Source organism: Pelodiscus sinensis, chromosome 14, assembly GCF_052426305.1.
Source record: "Pelodiscus sinensis isolate ZL-2025 chromosome 14, ASM5242630v1, whole genome shotgun sequence".
In the NCBI taxonomy this organism is placed as follows: Eukaryota; Metazoa; Chordata; order Testudines; family Trionychidae; genus Pelodiscus; species Pelodiscus sinensis.
The window spans coordinates 43,449,123-43,469,958 of NC_143065.1; the positions used below are offsets into that span (position 1 = coordinate 43,449,123).

At 48.6% G+C, this 20,836-nt stretch overlaps 2 protein-coding genes across 4 annotated transcripts in view; one reads left to right on the forward strand and one right to left on the reverse strand.

Annotated features, from left to right (window-relative positions):
- On the reverse strand, positions 1-20,218 carry CALML4 (calmodulin like 4). 3 transcript variants are annotated; one of them, XM_089782093.1, is made up of 6 exons: positions 20,058-20,210; positions 19,927-19,957; positions 10,927-11,067; positions 8,505-8,693; positions 7,323-7,370; positions 1-333 (listed from the first exon to the last, which is right to left on the reverse strand). In XM_089782093.1, the coding sequence occupies exons 1-6, from the start codon at positions 20,058-20,060 to the stop codon at positions 236-238; spliced, it is 510 nt and encodes a 169-aa protein (XP_089638219.1). In that variant the 5' UTR covers positions 20,061-20,210; the 3' UTR covers positions 1-235. The 3 variants fall into 3 exon arrangements, with proteins under 3 accessions (XP_089638219.1, XP_089638220.1, XP_089638218.1); XM_089782094.1 differs by lacking the exon at positions 19,927-19,957 and having other exon boundaries at positions 20,058-20,218; XM_089782092.1 differs by lacking the exons at positions 7,323-7,370; positions 20,058-20,210.
- Positions 11,433-20,836, forward strand: part of FEM1B (fem-1 homolog B) — a 56,512-nt gene continuing 47,108 nt past the window's right edge. Inside the window, exon 1 of the mRNA XM_075896848.2 lies at positions 11,433-11,736. The gene's annotated coding sequence lies outside the window, so the exon portion shown is untranslated. The remainder of the gene's footprint in view (positions 11,737-20,836) is intronic.

A 20,836-nucleotide genomic window follows, 5' to 3' on the forward strand; every position in this document is an offset into this window, starting at 1 on the left:
TAACGTGACATTCAGTTTATTTAAAATAATACAGCCAGTATTGGACATGGGACCCTCCATTCCAACTGACAAGGAACAGAGGCCATGCCTCACCATGGGAAAATACTTCACTCTAATAAGGCAAAACATTGATCCGTTAAGGCAAGCAGAGTTAATTCCAGGGAGGACAACCCAGGAAAACAAGCTGGGAAAGTTTGCCTGTTTTCCTACCGACGCAGTCTCCTCATCCTGATATTCAGAAGTCTGCAACGGGAAGGGTGAGGGTGTGGACAAATTCTTCATATTTCACTATCCCGTTGGGGGCAATGTTCGCTTCTCTTAGAAGGTCATCCACTGTAAAGAACAAAAGGCAATAATCTGTTACACAGCTGGCCGACACTAAGTGAGTTACTTCAAATGTTGGTGGCCGACTGTATTTGTAAAACACCCGTGAGAGCTCAGAATGGAGAGGTGACTGGGGGACACGAGCACAGAGGGTCTGTCCTCCCCTGAGGTAAATGTTAGTCCTAGGAAAGCCCATGGAGTTGAGCTGACTTGGATCAAGCATCTCATCCACACGTTTTTTCCTACGGGAGGTTTTACCAGTTTAACCAACTTCTACATTGGTGTAATCCCTGTGTGGACACATTTTGATTTCCGTCTGAGCGGCTTATTTGAGTTTAAATTAAACGTATTCCCTATTGACATAAACTAAACCAGGCTTAAACCAAAATGTGTCCGTGCCAAGGTTGCACTGGTTTAATGAAGTTAATTTAAATTCACACCTTACAAAGGCCAGTACCACTTTGTCCTATACGCGGGCCCTTAGCAATTGAAACCAAGAGATTTCATTATGGGTTTAGCATTCTAATTATATTTATAAGTAAAAGATTTACCCGGCGTTACCCGCTAGTGCCACAACAGAGCACTACTCCACATATTTCCGTTTTATCTCTTCCCTGTCAGAGAAGCAATTTATTGCGAAGCAATCCTCTTCCAGTTTCATCCTATTTTTCTGGCTCGTCTTGGTTCAGTCTCTTTCAACATCCACTCAGTGATGTCAGTTGTGAGGACTTGTACTCGCTTTGGCCATTCTATCCCTTTTCTGTTTGGTTGATTCCAGGCACCTCCCATTTTCCTGGCACACGCAAACCATGAACTTGCTTGAAGTTGTGATCAGAGGAAGTTGTGTGCTGAATTTGGTGGTCCTAGCTCTTACTGTTTAGGACAGGGGTGGGGAACTTTTCTGGGGTTGGGGCCTGCTGACCCACAGAAAAATCAGTCGGGGGCTGCACAGAAGTGAGAAGCGAGGGGGACCCTCATGAGGAGAAAGACGCTCCCCACATTCTCCTCACACACCTGGGAGAGGGGCCAGCCTAGTAGATTTTGTGTGCTCCAGCTCCCCAGGAGAGCAGTGGGGGGGGGACTGAAGTGCCAACACAGGCTCCCCAATGCTGGGGGGCGGAGCCATGAGCCTCAGGGGCTGGATCCAGGAAAGTTGAGGGCCGCATTCAGCCTCCAGGCCTGAGATTCCCTACCCCTGGTTTGGGAGTTCTTGAACAGACACACAGACAAACTCTCTTCAATACATAGTAGATATGGCTCTAGCAATGCAATAACGGGCTGTGTGTTAGGGGATAAGACGTTGCCACGCCAGTGTCTCTGGAGGACTGTGACAGTGTGATGCTGGCATGATTATGAGGGTTAGCCAGCAGCCTGGGGATTAAGGAGTTAACTACACCTAGCCAGGTGGAGTGACCAGTAGGAATGTAGGTGGGACTTTCAAACTGGGACAAAGGAATTTGGGTTTTTTCTTTTCTCCTTTTTGTCTCTCTGGGTGTGTTCTCTGCAGCTACAGAGAGGGTCAAGCATGTCTCTCTCTCTCTCTCTCTCCAAGACACCATTCTTCATTTTCTGTAAGTAGGGTAAAGTTTAGGAAGTTTCGTTAGGCTTTATTGTTTTAAGGGTTGGGTATGGGATCTGAGATCTGGCACTGCTTAAAAGATGTTTGGCTTTTCTTTGTAACTAAGTTCTAGGCCCATGGAGTTTCTCCATGAGTATATTTTGTTTCCTTCCCATCTAGTCGTTATGCCTGCAACAGGAATATTGTTGTAATAATAAAAGTCTTCTCTTTTCTCTTTATTACCCTGGCATTGGTTACTTGTGTGTCCTGATTTTTATAATAGGGGTGAGATTTCCTAAATGATCTTTCCCCTGATTTCTTTATCCATATTTGGGTGGTGGCAGCGGAAGTTTTATTCCCAAGATCTAGGTTTTTAAGATTTTGGGGGAAGTTTTATACCAAAGCCTGGTAGATTAGGCGTTGGGGTACACTTGCTGGCCCCCACTTCTTCATTTATCATGCCGGAGTGGGGAAGGAGCCATGACAGATGCATTTCACTATAACTGTGCAAAAGTCCTCACCCCACTACCGCTGTTCGGACGTTGGCCACTCACCAAATTCAGCCGTCCAGAGGGGCAGTTGATACATCTGTGATGGGTGGTCAATTTTCGAGTATCATGTTCAAAGGATAAAGTGCCAGTCAGGCATGTTCAGAGAGGACGCAGCACGTGAAAATGCATCTGCAGTGTCATATTGTACCCTGGAGGACCCAGCAGGTGAGGAAAATACCTTTCGTTGGTGTGAGACAAGTGTTTGCGCTTACGCACAGCTCTCCTTGCGACCTAAGGAAGAGCTCTGTGTAACCTTGGACGTTTTTCTCTCCGCCAGCTCCCCCAACGCAAGCTTGTCATCTCAAACTTATTCTCTCCCCCACCTTGTGTCATGAATACCCTGGGACCAACATGGCTGCAACTCAGCATTGTGCACCAACCCACTGGACATAGGATATCTCCTCTCCAATGTCGGGAGGGAAGAGGAGTCTGGTTGCTAATGCGCTCGGCCCTGCTTCTGGGTCTTCAAAACATATTTCTTTAACAGTAGATTAAAATCAATATTAAAATAAATCTTAAGACTTGTATGGCATCTAATTAAAGCTCTGAATGGCTTGAAAGCATCCTTGCACCACCAGCAGTTGGTCCAATAACAGATAGTCCCTTTCCCGGCTTGTCTGTCCAGTGATTTTGTGGCAGATACCGTTAAGAGACCTTTAAATCCTCTAGTCTCCCCTGGATAGCACTGGCCATCGACGTTCCGTTTGGGTAGGGGGTGGAACAGGTGAACCTGCACTCTGATCACTCAGATGCCCATTAGTTCTGCTTGGGAAAGCTGAGAGGGGGGTAATTAGAAAATCAAGCTGGGCAACTGGATGGGCCAAGAGCCAATGTGCTCAAGGCTGTTGAAGCGGCAAGAAGGACGTGCCAAGGGAGGAGCCTTCTGAGGGCCACAAAGCACTATTGGGGTTATAAATAGACCGGCACAGGGATTTATGGAAATGTTGGTGGCAACGAAAGCACCAGGGTACGGAGAAGGCAGCACCATGTCGTTTCTGGGGGGGAAAAGGCAGGAGAGGAGCCAGGCCTGGTGAGGAAGGGATAATTCACTCTTGGAGGACATCTGTGCAGCGGGGCTATTTCAGTGCCGTGTAGACGTGCAGGCTTTGGGTCCCTTCCACCCCACGGTGTCCTAGAAACAGCCCCATGAGCTGGAATCAGCTGTCACGGGCCAGCCACAGGTGTCTAGCGCGAGTGCCTGGGAGGAAATTCCTTCCATCCATTGTGTGTTTTGGGGCCACTCCTGCAGCGTCCAACCCAAGACCCTAATGAGCAGAGTGAATCCAACTGTCCCTCTGTCCCTTCTTACCTCTCAGGACAGCAAGAGTGGACTCCATCTGGACAACCCGTCATGCCGCACCCTCGTTACTCTAAGGTGCGGAGTAACTGTTCTTTGTGTGATCAGAGGAGCTATTTCTACTTTCAACCGAGGAACGATCCTCGTGGTAACCGTATTCCTTTGCAAAGGCAGAAACTTCAAACCCACCACAGCCAAAGCTGAACAGCATTTTAAATACTACACCAGGGTAACATTTACCCATTGCTGTCTGGAAAATGGAGAACAATATTTCACTGGGGAGATGAAGGCTTTTGAACGCCCACGTTAAGCAGCACCATGGACGAAGCCACAAGCTAGTAGTTCCTGATCCTAGCAGACGCCAACGAAATGGAGTCCGTTCCAGCATCAAATGTTTATTGCCGCTTAACAAGCCGGAGTTCATTGTGTCAAGCCAAGGTCTGAGGTAAATGTCTTATTTGGAGGCTTGCTTCATTAATATCGATGGTTCATTGTAATTTAGCTGGCGAACTAAATCTGCTCTCAAATGCAAGTGAAAAGCCTCCCAATTTAGGTAATTGCAGGGCTCCTACCTAAGATGTTTTTAATTATGGCTAATGCTTCCAGAATGTTCTCACTAGTTATTCAGCTTTTAACAATCACTTGAGTGATAACTAACCAGCTTTGAATGCAAAAAGGTGCAGGAGCTGCTATTCTAGAATGTTCCCTTAGGCTACGTCTCCACTGCAGTTATTTTGGAATAAGCTATTCCGGAACTGATATTCCAAAATAGTATATTTCAACATAGCACATCTAGGGTGTGTCTAGACTACAGGGTTTTGTTGACAAAAGTGAATTTTTGTCGACAAAACTATACCTGCATCTACACTACCACCAAGTTCTGTCAACATAATGTCGACAGAACTCGGCAGTTTTGTCGACGGCGGTAAACCTCATTCTATGAGGAATAACGCCTTCTGTCGACAGAAGGCGTTATTGCATCTACACTGTCCTTTGTGTCTACACTCTGTCGACAAAGCGGCTTGCTTTGTCGACAGAACTGGATGTAGTCTAGACGCTCTTTGTCGACAGAAGCTTTGTCGACAGTATCTGTCGACAAAGCCTCTGTTGACAAAAGTCTGAAGTCTAGACATACCCCTACACTGCAGGGAAGCCTCTAAATTAGTCTGAGGAAGATTTCCCTAATGTAGACGCGCTATCTCGATTTAGAGCCCTAGGAGGAACAACTTAGAAGGGGGCTGGTGAGGGGGTATTTCGAAATAGCAGCAGTGGAGTGTCTACACACTCCTTATTTCAAAACAGCTATTTCGGAATAGGTGTTGTTCTTCGTAGAATGAGGTTTACAGAACTTGGAATAAGCCATCTGTTATTTCAAAATAATTTCAAAATAACGGAATTGCTGTGTAGATGCTTGCACAGTTATTTCAGAATAACGGCCATAATCCAAAATAACTTTGCTGTGAAGACACACCCTTAGTGGGATATGCTAACAGACTGTTGCCTGACTTCTCCCTGAAAATTGATTGAGCTAATAATGGTAAAGGATGGAGAACAGGTTGAACCTCCCTAGTCTGGCACCCTCGAGACCTGATTCTGAACCAGAGAATTTTCTGGACCACGGGAGGTCAATATTGTCTAGCAGCATCAGCAATGTTTCCATGGCTTACTGGGCTGTTAGATGACATTTAGGGGTAAGTTAGAGCTAAATAATAGCACAGAACACTGAGAGCCAGGATGGGTAGCTGTAAACAAATGTTTATGGGGCTGGGAGAAATTGGCCACCTCGATGAAAAGTGGACATCCGACGGATGTTTCCAGACCAGGGAGTTCTGAACTAGAGAGGTTCGACCTATATTTTAAATCTGTGCCAATTGCATTAAAATTCCATGAGAGTCTTAATAAGGGCAGTTCTTGTACCACTGAAGAGCCTGGGGGCATGAACTCCAAGTCGGTTGACTTGGGCTTTAACGCAAATCTTGCCGAATCTGCCAGACTCTAGAGAGATCTTGCCAGTCTTCCTAACTATCAGAGGGATTCAGTCACTTCACAGCTAGGCAGCCTCTTGCCTGGAATATGACACAACGAACAGAGCTTTGAGAGCGCTGCTGTCAAAAGTGAGGTGTAGCTGACTGAGTTTGGAGTAATTAAGAGTCACAAACATTTTAAATATCTGGTGGTACTCAGGGTGCTGGAACAATTTGTATATTGGGGAGGGAGAGGGTGCTAAGAGCCACTGACACAAACATAGGAAGGAAATTACATCAAGCCAACAGCTACTTCCCACAGCGGTGGTGGCGACCACACTTGGCAAATTTCCGAACATGACTTGTTGAGATTCCCCTCAGATTTAGACTCCCCCCCAGAAAAGCTTCAGTCCACAGACATGTCACATTTGAAGCAGAAAAAGCTTTTCTGGGGATTGTAAAAGGTGGAGGCAAAATCGGCCACCTAAAACCATAGAATCATAGAATACTAGGACTGGAAGGGACCTCGAGAGGTCATTGAGTCCAGTCCCCTGCCCCCATGACAGGACCAAATACTGTCTAGACCATCCCTGATAGACATTTATCTAACCTACTCTTAAATATCTCCAGAGATGGGGATTCCACAACCTCCCCAGGTAATTTATTCCAGTGTTTGACCTCCCTGACAGTCAGGAACATTTTCCTAATGTCCAACCTAAACCTCCCTTGCTGCAGTTTAAGTCCATTGCTTCTTGTTCTATCCCCAGAGGCCAAGATGAACAAGTTTTCTCCCTCCTCCTTATGACACCCTTTTAGATACCTGAAAACGACTATCATGTCCCCCCTCAGTCTTCTCTTTTCCAAACTAAACAAGCCCAATTCCTTCAGCCTTCCCTCATAGCTCATGTTCTCTAGACCATTAATCATTCTTGTTGCTCTTCTCTGGACCCTCTCCAATTTCTCCACATCTTTCTTGAAATGCGGTGCCCAGAACTGGACACAATATTCCAACTGTGGCCTCTTAGTTCTTCGGCGGGGCTCTGATCCTGCACCTTCTGATGGCTGCTACCATGGGCCAACCCCCCTTTTTGCAGGTGTGAACGGAGAATCACTCACCTAGAGGTGCTTCAGACTCACACCTGTGTAAGGAAGCCCAGACAATGGCCTAAAAGAGCGTTCCTTTCTCTCAACGCATCGCCTACTGGGTTTCTTTCTGCAGGTGAACCCCAAGAGCAGGGATCTGTTCTGACTGTCTGCTGCCACTCGACTGCTCCCTAGGCTCCGCCCCACTTTAACGTGAGGTGAACAACATATTGATGGACAGAGACGATCTTTAGGGGCGGGCTATAACCACATTTTGGCCTGACCTCCCGAATCCTCCCCCAGGTTTCCCTGGTTACTCCCCAACTTTTTTTTTTTTTGCTCAACAAATTCCCCCCCAGCGGTTTTGGTTTTGTATTTTTGTTTGACAAATTTTTGTGCTGTGTGGTGTTTTTTGGAAACCATCTGGCAACCCTACGGGTGAGCCGGGTGGTTGCCCTTGGCCGCCAATTGGTTAGGACCAGCCCTGTTGATGGAAAGAAGGCAAGAAGGCAGCGTCTTGTCTGTGATTTAGATCAGCACCTCACCTTGGGGCTGCACAGCAGTATGTGGCTTGGTCTGTCTTGCCTCTTGTTCTGCCCAGTGTAGGAAAGGTACCGATGGTGTCAGAAGAGCAGCAGGAGCACGGTGGGAAGTTACAGAGAGCAACTCCGTGATGTGGCAACCGTGTATGCAGGTAACTTAACCTTTCCTACAGGTGCTGTCCTGCACCCCGGGTCTCCACCAGCTCGTTAACTAGCGCTCCGCTGGCTTTTGCCGCTGCTCAGCCAGTTCTTACCAGAGCGGTGCACCTTGGCGCACCTATCTCCTAGAGCTGGAAGGGATCTTGAAAGGTCATCAGGTCCAGTCCCCTGCCTTCACAGCAGGACCAAGTACCATCCCTGATGAATTTTTGCCCCAAATCACTAAATGGCCTCCGCAAGGATTGAACTCACAACCCTGGGTTTAGCAGGCCAATGCTCAAACCACTGAGCTATCCCTCCCCCCTGCTTAATTTCACCTCTGACCCTGAAGATTTTTGGTGCCTTGCATAGCTAAAGCACCTGCACCTGCAGGGGAGGGGGCAGCCATTCCATGGGGTAGGGCTGTGTGGGCAGGAGCTTGGGGGGCCGGGAGGAGGGTAGGGAGACGGGTGTGGGAACAGGAAGACCGAGTGGCACAGGTGGCTGGACCTGCAGGCAGAACGGCCTACCAAAACTGCAGGGATGGGGGAGGTGTCAGAGGATTGGGTCAGGGGGACCGGAGGCCAGGGGATTGGATCTGACGAGGCTGGGAAGCGGAGCAGGGAGCTGGGGGATTGGGTCCAATGAGGCTGGGAGGCGGGGGGGACTGGGAGATTGGAGCCACTGGAGCTGGTGCTGCCTGGGGTCCCAAATTTAGTGGTGCCTCTCGCAACAGCGTAGGTCTAATGCTGGCCCTGCATGTGTGGCAGGAGTGTGATGACCTAGAATTGTGACCACACAATGTCATACTGTACGGCTTGTGCTCTGATACCAGGATTCTGGGCTGGGATTGGGCCATGACCCTGTGACTTGGCTAACCAATGAGGCGTGTGCCTCAACTCCTAGGTTCAGCCCTGGGCAGAAGCAGTCACGTGCGCTGCATCCGCAGGTGTTGGTCACCGCCTGCCTGGCTGGCCCTGGGGAGGCGGGGGAGGGAGAAGAGGTGGCTAGGAGTGGGTTGAACGTAAGCTGCCGTGTGACGTGTACCTTCGCCCTCCGAGAGCTTTTCTCCCAGCCGGGTGAGTTTGGCTCTCAGCTCGGACGCGGCGATGAAACCCTTCTTCTGCTTGTCTGTCATGGCCAGGGCTGCCAGGATTTCCTTCACGGGGTCCTCCTGCTGCATTTGCCTGTACATTATGGTCAGGAACGTGGAGAAATCCAGTTCTGCCTTTCTGTCTGGGAGCAGGACACAAAATGGCAAATGTTACTGGGTAGCTACGATGACAGGGTCCGGTTACAAGAAAGTAACAGAAGGGAGGTATATTAGCCTCAGACTGAGGAGATCTCTGTTCTCAGGGTAACAGGCAGGGTCTGGTCTCGAACCAGCAGAGGGCAGTTGAGCCCCTGGAGCTAATTGAGAGGGCTTGCAGAGTCAGGGGTGTGTGGGCTAATTAGAACACCTGGGGCCAATTAAAGAACCAGTTGAGACTGGCTATATCCCTGCAGTTAGTTAGGTGCGAGAGTAGCTGAGAGGACGGAGGGAGCGCTGCTGGTTGTTTAGGAGAAAAGCACCAAGTGGATACTGTGAGGACGAGCCTGAGAGAAGGAAAGTGCTGGGAAGTAGCCCAGGGGTCTTGGAGCTGCCTCATAGCAGGTGTTGGAGACTCTCTCATAGGCAGCTGCTATTACAAGGCCCTGGGCTGGAACCCAGAGTCGAGGGTTGGGCTCAGGTTCCCCCCAACACCACTTGGAAAAAAGATGGGCTGGGGAAAAGAAAGAGGTTTACCCAGCACTTTGTTCATTTGGGAGTCCACTGGGACTGTGGAGTTTGTTCTCCCTCTATACCTTACTCTGGCCAGTGATGAGAGGAGCTCAGCAAACAGCACGTTGATGCCCTAGGCGGGGTGCCTAAAACTGAGGACTGCCATGAGCTTCTGAGGCAAGCAACTCCTCCGGAAAGTGCAGGACCCACCCCGTTCAAGTAGGAGCTTTGTCACACTCCTGACGTAGACACGCCCTGTCAGCCTCGCATCCTCCACCCTTTGTTCTTCCCCTTCTCTCTCAGAACTCGGCCTGCTGGCCCAATCTAGAGCAACAGCCTGGTCTCTCCTTGTTTGTATTGACCGGATCTGGGTGGTCGGTCTCTCGCTGACAGCCCATCTTGCCTGCCTCGTGTCCCTTCCAAAGGCCTCATGCTGCACTAGGCCTTTGCCTTGTCAGTGCGGAGAGACGTTACCAAGGGCCTGCCTGAATTCCGCTGGTCTCGGAGGCCTCCCCTAGCGAAAAGGGGAACTCATTTGGGCCCTAGCATGGGGGTGATGGGGCCATGGCTGTGTGGGGTTAATTGGGAGCCTCGTTCATCCTGCTTCTGTAGGGTGTTTAAAGTTAAGGGCAGCCCTCCTGGTGCATAAGGTGAATTGAAAGAATAAGTACAACTGGTGGCAATACTGCCTCAGCCTGAGTAAACTGCCAAGGACCTCCTTGTAGGGGCCCTTCTGGGGAAAACCTTATGCCATGAAAAGGGCCTGAACCAAATTTCAGCTCATCTGTGGATGGATGTTTTCCTCATAGTCACTGGAGGAGCCTGGTCTTGAACTGTAACAATTCCATAGCTGGGGGGTGTACAGCTTCCGTGGGCCTCGGGGCAAGGTGTGTGGAGGCCCCAGCTCTGCACCCCCAGAAGGGTGGGGCTTGAGGTGGGACCAGGGCAACCAGTCCTCAGTGTAGCCCAGGCTATGGTGCTGGGCCCCCAAGCCTTCAATACCATGTAGAGAGGTGCTCTGGCGGTCATTTAAAGGGGCCAGTGGTTCTGGCCGCTGCCAGAGTAGCAGTGGGCCTGTCTGTAGCCTTGTCAGATGCTCAGAAAACGTTTGGTGTCCACCACCTCAGTTCATGACTCTTCGGGGACCCCCATTCTGTGCTTTTTAGAAATAATTGGATAAAACATCTGGAGCTGAAAATGACGTTTTTCGTTACCTTCCTCGTAGCCTAGTGTGGCAGGACTCGCCAATCTCAGGAAGGTTGCAGCTCATTACAACTGCAGCAGCACAATTTTCCTAAGTGCGTGTCTCCTTTTCTTACTCCTCCCTTAGGCCACCATTTTCAGACCTCTTTTTGACGTATCTGCAGTGTCTTCTATATGTGCCACTCCCATCCGTCACCCAGCACATCTCACCACTCTTGTGACCAGTTCCTGGTTATCCTGTATAAGCTGGGCTGTCCCATCTTAAACCCAAATCTACTTAGATTCCTGCCATGCTCATTTTTATTGCTATAGTCCCTTGACATCAGAAAAGCTGAGTCTTAGAAAATTCCATCACGTTCTGCTGCTTCTGCTAGTTTGGATGGGGTGGTCCTTTTCGTTGAATATTTTAGATCTACTTTTCCCTGGGTTGTTGTCAGATTGTGAGTTCTACATATCATCCATCTGGTTTTAATAATCCTTGAAATCTACGTCTATTTTACTTACCAATTTTATGCCCTTGAAGATGTCTCTCTACCTCTCGTAGAGTTGGGCTGGTTCCCAGGCACCGCATCACTGTGATTAGGTCGCTGGCATTTATCTTGCCTTTTTGTTTCTTATCATATAGAGAAAAACATTCCTTGAATTCTAGTTCAAAACAAAAAATACCGTGTTGCCATCCAATATTGTCTTAGTCTCTGTCACACTCCCCTCTTTCCCCCTGTGCTTTTATGAAAATTGACTTATGAATAGGAATATGCATAACTCCCAGATACTTTATTCAAAGCCGGTCATGTAACATATCATTTTTAAAGTTACAGTCTGTTGAATCTATGTAGTCTATTTTTGTGTATGTGTCATTCTTGAATGTGGAGTTAGAAATGTGAAGTGTGAATCTGTTTTAATTCTAAATGTGCAAATGAGAGGAATTTAATGATACTTTAGGAACTTAATGGCTCAGTACTCAAACCAACAACCTGTGAATGGTTTTATTTTTCCTTTAAGCCCAAACTGTGGTTGATCCTAGAAAGACCTGGTACTGGAATCCATCTTGAATATGGTACTTTTCCATGGGGATGGGCATATTGAACCAAAGGTTCCTGTCCTTGGAGAAAGACTGTCTAAAGAATGGAAAGCAATCAGTCTTTGTCTTCAGCTGGCTTTTGAAACTGCCTTGACACCACCCTAAGAAGATACACACAAAGAAACCTGGAAACAAAGAACTCTAAAGACCTCTGAAAAGCTTTAGACCCAGGACAAAGTAAAGATCAACTCTGAATTGATGCATTTTACTTGAGATAAGAACAGCTGTTGAGGGTAAGAATTTGCATGTAACAAATTTCTTAGTATATTAGAATTAGCTGCGGCTTTTATTATTTTAATCTAGTAACTTACTTTGATCTGTCTATTTTCACTTGCAGTCACTTAAATCCTACTTTTTATACTTTTGTTTACTATCAAGCCCCATGTGTAAATAATTGCTACCCGGTGGAAGTGAAGCAACCACTGTTCCTATCTCTCTTTCATTGAGAAAGGGGGCAGATATCTTTCTGAACGTTGTGCAAAACTTTTACACAGTGTAGACAGATTTATTTGGGCTTTTGGTTCCTTTTGGTGGGGGAGGGTCACTTTCCTGGGTATTGTCAAAGGCCTTATAGCTGTGTTCTCCCAGAGCTGAGCTAATTGCTCTGCAGCAGGATGGTGACCCCAACTTTGTGCCTTGGTTGGGGGAGCCCAGAGCTTCTGGCTTCGCAGGACTGGGTGGTTGTGGAGCCCGAAAAGGCAGGAAGGTGGGCATTAGTGGTTTGATCAGCACACCAGAGGACAACCCCAAGGGGATTTCTGTGATCCAACCGTTTAGTCAGGACATGGAATTTTCCTGCAAATCTACGACAGGTTGCCCCGCTATAAACTGGAACTCTCTGGTCCAGCAACATCCATGGTCCAGCAGGAACATGGATGTTCCAGGATCAGAGAGTCTTGATGCGCTGTGGGAGTGGAGGGGCCGGGAGCCCAACATGGTGCAGGAGGAGTTGGCAGCTTGGTTGCTGGGGGAGCCAAGAAGCGTGGGGCTGGCAGCAGGAGAGGCCAGGAATGACCTTGCCTGATCCAGCAAAATCCCCCATCCAGGATCAGTCTGGTCATAACCAGGGAGGTCCAACCTGTAATCAGGAGGAAAAAGCAGCCAGACTATTTAAATCTGCAAAATGACTGGTCGGAGTTTGAAACTTTCAGCATTTTTATCAACCCTTGTAGCTGAAGTATCAAATGAGTTCCTGAACTCTGAGTGTTGTTTGTGTGTGCGCACATGCGCGTGCGTGCGCATACGTGTACACATGCTAGACCTCTCCAAAGGGGAGAAGGGAACAGAGAAAAAGAGCAGCTGGTGTTTTGTCATTGAACTCCAGCTCCTGAACTTGTGGTCCAAGTGACGGGTGGCCTTTTCTGTCTGGCTTCTCTAGTGGCTTATAGTGCCACTAGCTCCCGTGGTGGAGATGCACAGTTAGAAGGGACCTTGAGGAGTTACCACGTCCAGTCTCCTGCACGCCGGCGTTTGTCCAGTTTCCAGTGAGGAGGATTCCACAACCTCCTTGGGAAGCCTGTTCCAGAGCTCAGCTTGCCCTGAGCATTAGAAGGATTGCCCTAGTATCTCACCTGAAACTCTCTTGTTGCAGGCTAAGCTCATCACTTCTTGCCCCACCGCCAGTGGCCATGGGGAACTACTGATTGCTGTCCTCTTTAGAACAGCCCTTCGCATACAGGCAGCCTGTCTCGGGTCCCCCCTCAGGCCTCCTTTCACACCTAAACGTGACCCAGGCTTCAATCCTTTCCTCAGAAGCCAGGTTTTCGAAACCTGTTACTATTTCTGTGGCTCTCCTTTGGACTCTCCCATTTTCCATCTCTTTCCTTCAGTGTGGCACCCATGAGACACAGTGCACCAGTTACCTCATCAGAGCGGCCATATTGGGTCAGACCAAAGGTCCATCTAGCCCAGTGTCCTGTCTGCCGACAGTGGCCAGTGCCAGGTGCCCCAGAGGGAGTGAACAGAACAGGGAATCGTCAAGCGATCCCTCTCCTGTCAGCCATTTCCAGCCCCTGACAAACAGAGGCTAGGGACACCCTCCCTAACCATCCAAACAGCCACTGATGGGCCGAACCTCCATGAATTGATCTACAGGCAGTCCCCGGTTTACATGGATCCAACTTACATCAGATCCCTACTTACAAACGGGGTGAGGCAACCCCGCACTAGCTGCTTCCCCCCCGCAGACCAGGGAGACGCGGAGCGGCTTTTCTCAGCAGACACCTCAGCTTGAGAATAAAGGACTGAGGGAAGTGAGGTGTGGGAGAATAAAACTGAGCTCTGGAGAAATGTTTGGCTAGCGTTTCCCCTACAATATGTACCAGTTCCGACTTACATACAAATTCAACTTAAGAACAAACCTACAGTCCCTATCTTGTACGTAACCCGGGGACTGCCTGTAGTTCTTTTTTGAACCCTGTTGTAGTCTTGACCTTCACAACATCCTCCATCAAAGAATTGCACTGGTTTGGTGAAGAAATATTCCCCTTTGTTTTCAACCTGCTCCCTATGAATTGCATTTGGTGAGTGTTATGGGAGGAAACAGATCATTTTTCTTATTTACTTTCTCCACGCCAGTCAGGATTTTACAGACCTCTGTCACATGCCTTCTCAGTCATTTCTTTTCCAAGCTGAACGGTCCCAGTCTTCTTAATCTCTTCTCATATGGCAGCCACGCCATACCCCGAATCATTTTGGTTGCCTTTTTCTGAACCTCCCATGTCTTCCATGAGACATTCTGGTTTCTACACCCCAGCATGCTACTGGCTTTTTTGGAAACTGCATCATGTTATTGACTTAGATACAATTTGTGATCTGGGCACCGCATTTCAAGAAAGATGTAGAGAAATTTAGAGAGGGTCCAGAGAAGAGCAACGAGAATGATTAAAGGTCTAGAGAACATGACCTATGAAGGAAGGCTGAAAGAATTGGGTTTGTTTAGTTTAGAAAAGAGAAGACTGAGGGGGGACATGATAGCTGTTTTCAGGTATCTAAAAGGGTGTCATAAGGAGGAGGGAGAAAACTTGTTCATCTTGGCCTCTGAGGATAGGACAAGAAGCAATGGGCTTAAACTGCAGCAAGGGAGGTTTAGGTTGGACATTAGGAAAAAGTTCCTAACTCTCAGGGTAGGCAAACACTGAAATAAATTGCATGGGGAGGTTGTGGAATCCCCATCTCTGGAGATATTGAAGAGCAGGTTGGATAAATGTCCATCAGGGATGGTCTAGACAGTATTTGGTCCTGCCATGGGGGCAGGGGACTGGACTCGATGACCTCTCGAGGTCCCTTCCAATCCTAGGATTCTATGATTCTATGAACCTAGGTCCTTACCCAACTCCTGTCTAGTCAGTTACTCCCCCACTGTGTAGTTGTGCATTCACTTTTTCCTTCCCACGTGCAACACCTCACACTTCTCCGCCCCACTTGCTGGCTTCAGACCCGTTCTCCAGTATGTCGTGTGAATACCACTCTGTGGGTCCAAGCTTCTCTGCTCTGTCCCAGGGCACTGAGCTCAGAGGAGAGACTAGCTTGTGGAGTACCCACCACCCCTCCTGCAGCAGTGTTGCATTCTGGAGGACAGGAAGGAGGTGCCTGAGGGGGAGGGTCAAAAAGGAATAAACGGAAGGAATAAAGAAGAGGAGAAAATGCAAGAAAACAAGATGGCAGAGGAGAAAACAGATGGGGGGGGGGGGGGTAGAGCAGCATGGCAGCCAGGGAATGACGAGAGCAGATTCCTGAGCAGAGAGGGTGGTGCCAATCTATCCCACGGGGGACTTTATAGGGATGTGGCTGTCCTAAATCCCCAGAGTGCCCAGTCACCCAGGGAGCTGTCTCTCCCCTGAAACAGGGACCATCCTGGAGCATGACCCCACAATGGTGAGACACGAGGGAGTCTCTGTGGCCCTGTGTACAAGCCCCAGTTTGGAGCGGGAGGATGGAACAGCTAATTCCATCAGCGGCAGCAACTCCAACCGCTTTTAATAGATTCAGACTAATGAGCTAGGGTGTGCTTGAGCTCCTTCACTGTTCAGCAGCGCACCAAAGGATCTCGGCTTGGGAAATAGCTCTTTAAACACTTCACTGTCTAGATCGACTGGGTGGAATGCTAATGAAAAAGAGGACGGTGGCGTTGAAACAATTGACCGACATTCTCCGAACGACTAAGAGAATCCTACAGAGGCAAACGGCTCACAGCTCTGGCTCCTTCTCCCTCTGATTCCTGAAGGACCCATGGCTGGGTGACACGCCGAAGGAAATGAACAAAGGGAAAATAGGGAAATAGATTCACAGCACTGAGACGTCGACATTTTGAACGGTACTGAAAGAAATCCGCCATGCTGCTGTGGCCTGCTACCACGTCAAAATACAACTGTGTGGGGGTGAGGGTGATTTTTGTGTGTGTGTGGCAGCGTCTGTATTCTTTGGTAGTACAATATCTACTACCATGTGCTCCTGGCTCACGACCCGGGGTCAGGCAAAACAAATCTATGTGTTAGTCTTGCTAACCTTTTCCCAACTCCTTCCCATATCCTCTTGATGGGACCAGAATTCCAGATCAACACCTCCTTGAGATGAATGGGAGCAGTATCGTCAGTTTTGTTGTGTTTGGAGTCTGGCAGACATCCACTGTATCAGCTTGAGTTTGACAGTCACCCTGACAGCCTTAAAGGTGAGAGAGAAGAGTTTAGAGTCTATGGCAGGGGCTGGCGTAAAGTTGGACACTTCACAGCCCAAAGCAGCGTAGAAAATAGATGGCTGGTATGAGAAGATGGTTAAGACCTTGCCACAGCTGTGTTGAAATCTGGCAAGTAGTAGAGTTCCTTACAATGACTGAGATACAGTATGGACCTGTCTCCACAGCTTAGGCAAAAGAACAGTCAATTTGTCGGGGAAGATGGCGCCTGAATTTCTAAAGATCGGCTCCTTTAGCTAATAAAGTTAGCCTGGATTTTAACTCATTGGGCTGATGGTGCAGGAGAGCACGTTAGCAATAAGCAATTAGCAATAAGCGAGCTTCCTAATGCTTTCCGTCATCCTGATTGTGGTGCGTTCTGTTGAGCAATTAGGTGAGCCCTTAGGTTGGGTTCTGCAGGCCGGTTACTCTCTGCTGTTAATTAGGATCATGTGACTCGGGGCTGTAGAGTGCAGCTGGACAGATTTGGAGCTGAGTGCAAAGGCTGAGCAAAAGTCTATCAATGACATTGGTACCTATGGGTCTGTTGGACTCACTGTTCAAAGCTCATCGTTGCAAAGGAAGCACCGGGTGGCCAGGAAGGGGAACTAGAGGCAGCAACGAAGGGGTCATGATGCAGTGTGGACAAGGCATGGGGTGCAGCTCGAACTCATCAATCGATCAAAGCACTTTCACGATGGAGGGTTTTGTTCTCTTTGTGGCGGGAGAGGGGGATGGAAACACACATAGATCCGTTGCCAAGCTGGGGGATAGAACTCCTAGAGCTCTGGACGACCACTGGGCCCATTTCCTGCCACGTCTAGATCTCCTCAGCCCCCTTCAAATGATGTGTACAGGGTCAAGTGTGGGGAGTCGGCTGTGCTGAAGGTGGAGTCCACGAGAGCCCCCTGGACCCAAGTGCTGTTTTGGGGGCATACTTTTTTGTTGTGCTCTTTTAGTCTGTGGAACCAGCCTTTCAAACAGGAGATGGCTGTGTGTGTGTGTGTGTGTGTGTGTTTGCGTGACTCCCTGTCAAAAATCTCCCCAGCTGAATTTCACAGCAGCAATAAATAGCGTTGGAGGGGGTTGTGTGGTAGCTCTCTTCCCTCAGGGCTGGCCCTTCCCTCCTTTGAATCTCACCGGGATTAGGGCTGGGCTCTGCTGTGGGCAAGGGGGAGGATAGACCCCGAGTTCAGCGACTGGATGAGGTGAGGCCGCTGGGGCCACGTGGGGACTGTGAAAGTTGTTCGCTGCCCGGGTGCTCTGCTGCGGCCGTGGGCCGTGCCGCGCTTTCTAACCCCCCTCAATTTAAACATTGGTGCGGCTGCCATTTATTCCCAGGGGGAGGAAGAGCTGAGGTAGATTTTGCCGTTGGGGATTGCTAGTCAGGTCCCCTGCAATGGGCTAGCCCACCCCAGGTGTAGGGGGGTGAGTTAGCCCGGGAAATCCCAGGCCTAAGGTGAGCCTGGTCCCTAGAGGGGAATCCTGGCCCTCGGAGTGAATGCGCCTTGAGCTACCTTGCAGGGACCCGCGGCTACATAGCTAGTCAGCGTTCCTGCTAAGCTGCGCGGCAGCACTGCCCCTGCCCTGCATAGCATCAGCCTCTTTCCCTCCCACAGCTGCTCCTGACGGGGGTTGTATTGTGACAGGCTCTTTCCTGGAGCTAGATGAACTGACCTGGCTCAAAGGCCAAAGTTTGTGTGGTCCTCCGTCCCCTCGCGCCTCCTGTGCTTTCCTGGTGTCTGTCAGGATGAGGAGTGAAGTGGTGCAGGGGGGTTCCTAGCACTTCTCAGAGCTGGCTCTGCAGAGCCGGTCGGATCTGACTTTCTCCCACCTTCGGGGTCCCTTTCTGAACCCCTTTGCTTGCCAGAGTTGTGCAGGGCCAGCCAGTGCCTGCCTGATGCATGGCACTCCCTCCCCCAGCTACCCCCGGTCTTTATTGGCATAGAGAGGATGCTCATTAAGTTTGCAGATGATACCAAGCTGGGAGGGGTTGCAACTGCTTTGGCGGATGGGGTCAACATTCAAAATGATCTGGACAAACTGGAGAAATGGTCTGAGGTCAATAGGATGAAGTTTAATAAGAAGGACAAATGCAAAGTGCTCCACTTAGAAAGGAACAATCCGTTTCACACACACAGCATGGGAAGCGACTGTCTAGGAAGGAGTCTGGCAGAAAGGGATTTAGGGGTCACAGCAGACCACAAGCTAAATAGGAGTCAACAGTAGGACACTGTGGCAAAACAAGCAAACATGATTCTGGGCTGCATTAACAGGTGTGTTGTGAGCAAGACACGAGAAGTCATTCTTCCGCTCTACTCTGCGCTGGTTAGGCCTCAGTTGGAGTATTCTGTCCAGTTCTGGGCACCACATTTCAGGAAAGATGTGGAAAAATTGGAGGTGATCCAGGGAAGAGCAACAAAATTGATGAAAGGTCTAGAAAACATGAGCTGTGAGGGAAAACTGAAAGAATTGGGCTTGTTTAGTTTAGAAAAGAGAAGACTGAGAGGGGACAGGATAGCGGTTTTGAAGTGTCTAAAAGAGTGTTACAAGGAGCAGGGAGAAAAATTATTCTTAACCTCTGAGGACAGGACAAGAAGCAATGGGCTTTAATTGCAGCAAGGGAGGTTAAGGTTGGACATTAAGAGAACTTCCTACCTGTTATGGCGGTTAAACACTGGAATAAATTGTTTAGGGAGGTTGTGGAATCTCCATCAGTGAAGATATTTAAGAGCAGGTTGGACAGACACCTGTCAGGTCTGATCTGATGGTGCTTGGTCCTGCTGTGAGGGCAGGGGACTGGACTTGATGACCGCTCAAGGTCCCTTCTAGTTCTAATATTCTATAGGTCTATGATTCAGCTACCTCTCCAAAACAGCACTCTCCAATCCCTGGGCCTTTTGCCTTACTCTCTCATCCAAGGACCCCTCTGCCCTTTCCAAGTGGTTAATAAGGCAGATGGCTGCTGTGGCCATTTTGAGGGAGGGAAAATGGAGAGGTGGGAAGCAATTTGCCAAGAGTTGGACAAGAAGACCTGGGAATTAGAACTTGAGCACACTTGAGACCTGACCGGTGCCGAACCAGAGAGTTTGCCGGACCACGGGAAGTCAGTATTGTCTAGCAGCATCACCAAAACTCCTACTGCTTCCTGGGCTCTTAGAAGACATTTAGGCCTAAATAACACAGAACACTGAGAGCCAGGACTGGTGGCTGTAAACAAACTTTGAGACCACAGGGAAATTGGCCACACCTATGATAAGTGGGCAGCTGGCTAACTAAAATCATGCCGGACCACGGATGTTGCCAGACCAGAGAGTTCCGGATTAGAGAGGTTCAACTCGTATCTTGTGAGTATCTCCAATTATTGCTTCAAATATCTCCTCTCGGTTATTTGTCCAGAGATGTAGTATTAAACAGTTGGGGCATTAAACCCCGTACCACTGTGAAATCCAGTATTTTTATATTTTTAAGAACAAGAATGCAACTGTTCTATACAATAGTCTAGTTTCTTGCTCCCTTTCCTTTGCTAGTCCAAATGGCACCCTGCAAACTGCAGCGAGGACATTTCGGGCTGACTGCCTCTAATGTTCTCTTTTAAAAAACATTAGCTAGCTGAGACAGTTCACCTCAAGAATTATGAGAACGTTAAACAACGAAGTAAACGCCCCAAAATGAGACCCTTTAATGAGAAACGCCGTTAGCAGTAAACTTGTTAAACTGATCCTGCTAATTAAAAAGCAACTGTACATACCATTAATTTGATCCTGGGACAGAAATTTTGCCTGGAGCAGAAAAAGGAAGGAGGGGAGGAAAATCATTCAGTTTCGGAATGTCGCATGATAAGGCACATTTCAAATGGATCAAAAAATGTTTAGCACTCACCATTTGCTTAGGAAATTCCCCCCCTTTGTTTTATACCTGCTGGTCAGAGAGTCAGCCGCTGCGTTCTCCGACTTACTTTGCTATTTGATTAAGGGCTAAAGTCCGCCAATCCTGGGTGGAGAGTGGTAGGAACTGTAATAAATACCCTGCTGCCATGGATACAAAACCTGACCCATGCTGTGGGTTGGATTGCAACCACTAGCAACAGCTGTTAATCAGAAAGGCACACACATTCGTTCTAATACACCGGTTTCTCCTGCAACAGGCTGAAAATGTCAGAATTCCTGCAGGAGTGTTTGCACAAGGGTTATAAAGGAGCAGGAAACGGGGGCTTTTCCTTTGTCTGATTTGAGGTTGCCTTCACTGGTAGGTCAGACTCAATAATGAAATGACTCTGGGTTGAGTATAAAGCTTTGGTAATCCCAAATGCATTGCAATGCACCTCATGCTGTGCCTAAATACCGGTGCTTAGAGACAAGCCCACAGAATGACTAATACCGAAGGAGGCTGTTTAAGAAGGGACACCCGGGGCTAGATACTTATATATAATAATTCACTCTTGATGGGGGCATGTTGCTGGGCACGAGAAGAAGCTAATTTTTGAATTGTGCACCTCTCTGAGCCAATCACAATGAGTTTTGCTTTGTAAAAGATGGTGATGTTTATGTCCCGCGTGGCCAGTGTTCAAAAGGTGACTAGATTTGGTTGGTTGGTTGGTTTTCAGGTGTCTAATGGAGGGCTGAAAGATGGGCGTGGTTTTGCTTTTTTAAATGTTGCAA

Coding starts and splice junctions, on each gene's coding strand:
- CALML4 (XM_089782093.1), bottom strand. Junction 11,068..19,926: donor GTCCCAGGATCAAATTAATG/GTATGTACAGTT, acceptor GTTTTGAACTAG/AATTCAAGGAATGTTTTTCT. Junction 8,694..10,926: donor TCTTCAAGGGCATAAAATTG/GTAAGTAAAATA, acceptor TCCTGCTCCCAG/ACAGAAAGGCAGAACTGGAT.